This window comes from Astatotilapia calliptera, chromosome 13, assembly GCF_900246225.1.
Source record: "Astatotilapia calliptera chromosome 13, fAstCal1.2, whole genome shotgun sequence".
NCBI lineage: Eukaryota > Metazoa > Chordata > Actinopteri > Cichliformes > Cichlidae > Astatotilapia > Astatotilapia calliptera.
In genome coordinates this window covers 15,771,902-15,778,331 of record NC_039314.1, presented here as the reverse complement: position 1 = coordinate 15,778,331, position 6,430 = coordinate 15,771,902, and the positions used below count along the sequence as shown (strand labels likewise).

Sequence of the window (6,430 nt, the reverse complement as noted above, 5' to 3'; positions counted from 1 at the left end):
TGGCAAGAAAAAGTTTGAGAACTAGTTCAGAACAGACTAAACTCTCATGGTTGTAATGCTGCCACCTAGTGATCACAGCCCTCATCGCCTTCACTTTTTGCTTTAACTACTATATTCTCTGAGAACCGAGGAAAAATGAATCTTCCCATTGAACTTTTTTGTAATTTTCCTTCCTCTTTAGCGTTAAAAGAGGCCACTCAAACACATGAGATATTAATGGAAAGCCCTCTATTTAGTACATCGGGACTTAGTAGGGTAGCTCAAATAAGTAAAAAGATATTGATCAAAAACAAATGTCCATTACAGAGGACATAAAATAATAAGCTGGTTCTATATATTAAATTTAGATCCCGAGGCCCAGTTTTTGTAGCCCAAAGTTATACTAAGAGGCGATTGTGTCTCCTTTATTTTTCTGTTCCTAGTATGAAAACTGTATAATGTCTGGGTAATTTAATTTTTTTTTAAATAGAAATAATTATTAAAATGTAATTACGTTGATACTATGTATGTCGGAAAGTTACACCGAAAATGTAGAAAGATAGTGGCATGACCAGTATCCCCCCCCCCAAACTAAAAGTAAACTACAGTCAGTAGTGTTAAAAAGCAAATTAAGTTCTAAGTTCTTAAAACACATTTTAAATTAATGTTTTCAGGACCGTTTGAAGTGTACTTTAAAAATTTTTTTTTTAAATTGTTATTAAAAAACTAACAAACAAAAAACCCAGCATGCGCACTTCTTACCTTGGTGTGTTGGTAGCCATCCCGGTGACGTACTTCCGGTTAACTGTCAAAGTTGGAGGCTTTGAGAAGGAAAAAAAACCCAACAACGGACGAGTTCAGTTCACTAACACTGCTGACCAAGGTAACGCTGCAAATGATGTATTAAGTTGGCTTTGTTGGGGTTTAAACTTTTCCATTCAAGACTGCTTGTTGAAACCATTTGCCGACATCATAAAGTTCGAGGACTGGACACTGTGGATCCCTCCGCGCGCTCGTGTTTATTAAATTTACCGTTGTTTATTAAAGCTGACGTCGGTACCGCGGAGCTGCACGTGATAAGCTAGACAGTAGTAGTGATTTCACTAGAACGAGCGTTTATAAAGAGTAGTGAGCTAGTGGTGATTTCTGCTTTTAGCCGTGTTTACTTGTTTTGGAGTGCTGATTTGGTCATTTCATCACTAAAACGGCAAACCAAAGTTTGTGAACAGTGCCTACAGTGCCACAGCTGTAAATCCACAGATGAAGCAGTTAAGTGCCACGCTGACATTTAAGTGACCCTGTGAAGACATTGTATAATAAAGGCATTAACAATTGGGTAATTTCTCAGAGCCCACAGGCCTCACTATTCACTTTAAGTTCACCCAGTGACAGGTGTTTGTGTGTCATTGAGCGAAGGCAGGGGGAGACTACCAAGATCAAGTGTCGTTGTCGCAACCCTCACAAAAATAGTCAGGGGACGATCACTGTGAGCGAGCGAGACAGCTCCCAGATCAAACCAGCGTCTGAAAAATCACTGAAGGCTGTTTGTTGCCTTGCTTAGCTCCTTTCCTTTCAAGCTTTAAAACTTGTGTGATTACACGGAGCTTACACATACCAGCAGAGTAATCCACGCAGGGTCAAGAATAATGATTAACAATGCGCTTTAGTGCTAGATGACAGCTTTTTGCAGTAGTTTAAAAAAATGGTTCTTTTTTTTCATTTACAGACTTTATGACTGGTATCTTATGTACATCACTGTCCTTCATGTGTCATAATTAACTTCAGCTTTCTGTCTTTCAGGAAGCCATCAGAAATGTCTTTTCTATTTGATTGGATCTACAGGGGCTTCAGCAGTGTCTTGCAACTATTAGGTGTTGAAATAAATTTCCACATTTTCATCCATTATCATCCAATATTTGCCATTTATCTGAGGCTGAATTGTGGGTGTGGTAGGCTAAGTAGAGACCTCCCTCTCTCTTGCCTTTTCCGCCTGCTTTTCCAGAAAGGACTCTAAGGTGGCCTGAAGCCAGACAAGAAATGTAATCTCTTTAGCGTAACCTGGGTCTGCCCCTGGGTTTCCTGATAGAACATACCCTGAACACCTCACCTAGGACGCACCTGGGAGACATTCAGGTCAGATTTCTGGACCACCCCAAATGTCCTTTTTCAATATGGCGGTGTAGCAGCTCTACTCTGAGACACCTTTCGGAGGAAGCCAATTTCTGCCGAGTCTCGAGCTGAGTGTCGTCCCAGCTGCTTCACACTCATCTGCAAACCGCTTCAGAGTAAGGTGGAGGTCATGGCTCTATGTTCAGATGAGATCCTGAGACCACCAAACCCTCCACCCCTTGGCTAGATATCCCATAAAAATAAGTCCATAAAAATCATTAACATACCTGATAAGAAAGGGCAGCCCTAGTGGAGTCCAGTATCTGCATATAGCTGGCAATGGAAACCATCATACGAAGACCCTGTAACAACAAGGACCCAGTCCTCCTGTGCCCCCACCACAGGAAACCCAGAGAGAAGCAGCTAAATACCAAGTCTCAAGTCTCCAAGTCCAGTCTAAAGTCTATGTAAACTAGTTTGGTCCCACGCACGCACCCTCAAATATCCTTGAGAGGATATAAAGCACCGATATTGTTGTTTTACAAAATGGTAACTTGGAGGTAGTAACTAGACAGTTTGAAGTAAATTCGAGCCTGAATACTAACAAATATCCAGATTTTCACTTTGTTTTTGGCATTCGCTCTATTTCTATAAAACATATACCAGCCAGTTCTATTCTGGCTCCCAGTTCTCCTGCCCAAGACTTCTTTTAAACCCATCAATTTGACTTCTTTCTGCTATCAGGGTTGTACAAGAAGACTGGGAAGATGGTTTTTCTTGGACTAGACAATGCTGGAAAAACAACGCTCCTGCAGATGCTCAGGGATGACAGGCTGGGACAGCACATGCCGACGCTATACCCAAGTAGATTTTTACTTGTCACATCAGGAATTAGCCATGTGTGTCTTGCTTCACTGCTTATCCTAAAATCAAACCTCTCTTCCCCAGCATCCGAGGAGCTGACAATAGCTGGAATGACTTTTACGACATTTGACCTTGGAGGTCATACGCAAGGTGGGAGTAAAAAAAAAAAGTGATTCTCAATCTTATTTTTGAGCTTTTTAAAATATTATTGATGTATTTGTTGAGGTGTTGCATAAAAATACTGAAAATATGTGTCTTTACAGCACGAAGGATCTGGAAGAACTACTTCCCAGCCATAAACGGTATCGTGTACATGGTGGATTGTGCTGACCATATGCGACTAGCAGAAGCAAAAGTTGAACTGGATGTGAGTTATTTGTACTGATGTCAACACAGACAGCTGCCCATAGCTGCCACTGATAGGAATGATCTGTATGATATGTCTGATATGACACTTCTTTTGTGTAGGCCATGTTAACAGATGAAACCATTGCAAACATCCCCATTCTAATCCTGGGCAATAAGATAGACCGTCCAGAGGCCATCAGTGAGGATGCACTCAGGGCAGTACTTGGTCTTCAGGGGCATACAACTGGAAAGGTTTGTACAAGAAATGTGGGATTAAATGATGATGTGACGTCTGGCAAGAGCATTAGAGTCATATGGTGTTGATATTTTCTAAACCATAAACTGTATTTAAAAGGTTAACGTAGCCTCTGGAAAAGTGAAACCTGTTCAAAGTACTTCAAATCTGCATTCTTTTTAATGGCCAGCAGGAGGCGACACCTCTGGTGGGGAAAAAGCAGTCAGATTGTATAGACATATATTAGAAAGTGCTGCTCACTTGATCTTTGACCTCACTAAATACTTTCCTGGTGTCTTTACAGTCTGTGTTCTCATTTCATAACTTACTGAATAGAACATGATGTTCTTTTGTAAAGTATGGTCCCTTTTGGAATAGAATAAAATACAAGATAAAGCTGGCTACGCTCTAGTAGCAGCTTAGTGTTTCGCAGTCAAATCTAACTTTTGCTTGTTACATCCAGTTTAAAAAAATAATAAAATAATAATCAAGATGTGGCAGCCAGAATGTCTAACTGAAGGCTTCAAAACAGCACTTAAAAGAAAATAAAAGGCGATGTCACAATGCCTATATCAATTTCTTACTGTTTGTACATGTTACTGTGTTGGAAAGACTAAAACAATCATAGCAACAGTACTTAGAGACAGTCTTCTTACTAGGCTTTTAAGACTTCAATAAATAGGACCGAGCTATTTGACATGGTGTGTTATCCTGCTGGAAGCTGCCGTCAGAAGCTGGGTATACTGTGGTCACAGTGGCTACCCACTTACTTTTCAGGAGCCAGATCGCAGATGGGTGGACTCAGCAGTCAGCCAGCCAACAATATAAAATCTGGTGATGACCTGCTGAGTCTCAGTGTATGCATTGAGTGGTGATCACATTATAAATATATAGATATTTGGATTACTGAGCAGTTCAGGGATACCTAACAAATTGGCTGGTTAGTGTATGTGCATTCTTTTTAGTTGTCTGTGCAACAAGCCCAAATCGACCCTAAGAAGAAAAGACTTAAGAAAACCGCTGCCCCACAACGATATTTTACTGCAGTTAAATTTTTTGTATAAATCTGAGACATCATTTCTGGTTCAAGACCTAAGCGTCGGTTTATTGATCCATGCTGACGAGCAGTGTTGGTCAAGTTACTTGAAAAAAGTAATCAGTAACTAATTACTGATTACTTCCCCAAAAAAGTAATCCCGTTACTTTACTGATTACTTATTTTCAAAAGTAATTAATTACTTAGTTACTTAGTTACTTAGTTACTTTTTAAAAACACGATTTACAACCTGAATAGGTGATAAAGCGATAGATCTTTCAGCCCAATTCTACTTTTTCTACATAATCCATCATACAAAATGTAATCAAATGGAAAAGTCTCTTTTTTAACTTGTTTTATCATTTTTAATCTTTTAACTTTATGCATCAAGCAAAAATTTAATTATATGCAACATTCTGTGACTTGAATAAATGAGTTTAACATTTAAACCTATTTTCTGCACATTCCAGCACATAAAATAAAATAATTTTTTGTGTTTACACTCACTCTTTCAAATAGATGCAAGTAAAACACAGCAGAACATAAATAAAGTCAAAGACTCAGCGGTCCTGTTGCTCTATTTTCACCTGTAAAGCAGGACTGCAGTAGGCGGAGGTTTACCCTGGTGCAGGTGTGCAGCGGTCAGTGGAAGGATACGGCAGTGTCTCTGTGAGTTTCCCATTACCTCGTTGCACACTCGGTGCTTCCTTGGAAGTTTAGGGGTTTTTTTCGCTGTAAAAAGAAGTTTTCTTCCCACGCACGATGGACGCTAATGTTTTTGTCACTTTTTATGGAATCAAACTCAAAGTAAGGTCAGTACTTCCACGCTTTAAACGCTGCATGCTCATACTCTCTCCCGCACTCGATATGTGATCCATTGTTGATCTGCACACAGCTGTTGTCACTAACGGCGCACTCGCTTACGTCACTGTCGTGAGACATTCTCGCAAAAAAACACGGTTTTAGTAACGCAGTAACGCAGCGTTCCTACGGGAAAGTAACGGTAATCTAATTACCGATTTTGCAATAGTAATCCCTTACTTTACTCGTTACTCGAAAAAAGTAATCAGATTACAGTAACGCGTTACAAGTAACGCGTTACTGCCCATCTCTGCTGACGAGTCAGGGAAAACCTTTTCTAATAGAGCTTAAAGCACGGTTAAAGTTTAAGATGTGCGTTGTATTTGTTCAGTGTTCATGGGCAAGGTTGCTGGATGGAGTTGTAGATTTAAAGCTGTTCTTTTTGATGTGTATTTTTGTTTCTTTTCAGGGCAAAGTGCCGCTGAAGGAGCTGAATTTGAGGCCAATGGAGGTGTTCATGTGCAGTGTGCTGAAGCGACAGGGATATGGAGACGGTTTTCGCTGGCTTGCCCAGTATATCGATTGATTGACATTTTTATAATAGCCTTAACCAGATTTGTTCCACACAAAACTACCTGCAGTAGAGAGATTTTATTAAATATGCTAGTACAAAATATGTTTTGTATTTAAAAGCCCAGCATTATTCATCTGTTTGAAGAATTCTGTATTTTATCTCAGTCGTACCGCAGCAAGTCAAAGATAAGTTATGAATCATTGGCCTGTATTATTCAGACTGAGTGTGGAGAAAAGCTCCATGCTGTGGTTCTTCTACCTTTACCTAAAGCCTGTAGGGAATTGTTTCTGCCGTGTAGGACATGCCATGGCTGTGAACTTGTTTCAGACCCGGGTGTATTTTTGGCTGCTGGTGTTGGCTTACAGTGAAGGTCAGTGTAGTTAACACTGTGTGCTTAGAGCAGCTCTTCTTTGATAGAGGATGAAACATTTTTGTTGGCACGTATGCACATTATTTATTCTGTTTTATTTTTTTTCTTTCAATT

The 6,430-nt window shown here is 39.9% G+C and overlaps 1 protein-coding gene across 2 annotated transcripts; it reads left to right on the top strand.

Moving 5' to 3' along the window:
* Positions 1-799: 799 nt before the first annotated feature.
* Positions 800-6,048, top strand: sar1ab (secretion associated, Ras related GTPase 1Ab). Of its 2 annotated transcripts, XM_026190071.1 has the most exons (7): positions 800-862; positions 1,780-1,850; positions 2,833-2,952; positions 3,037-3,102; positions 3,216-3,319; positions 3,421-3,552; positions 5,842-6,048. In XM_026190071.1, the coding sequence occupies exons 2-7, from the start codon at positions 1,793-1,795 to the stop codon at positions 5,956-5,958; spliced, it is 597 nt and encodes a 198-aa protein (XP_026045856.1). In that variant the 5' UTR covers positions 800-862; positions 1,780-1,792; the 3' UTR covers positions 5,959-6,048. The 2 variants fall into 2 exon arrangements, with proteins under 2 accessions (XP_026045856.1, XP_026045857.1); XM_026190072.1 differs by lacking the exons at positions 800-862; positions 1,780-1,850 and adding an exon at positions 1,857-2,112.
* Positions 6,049-6,430: the final 382 nt, after the last annotated feature.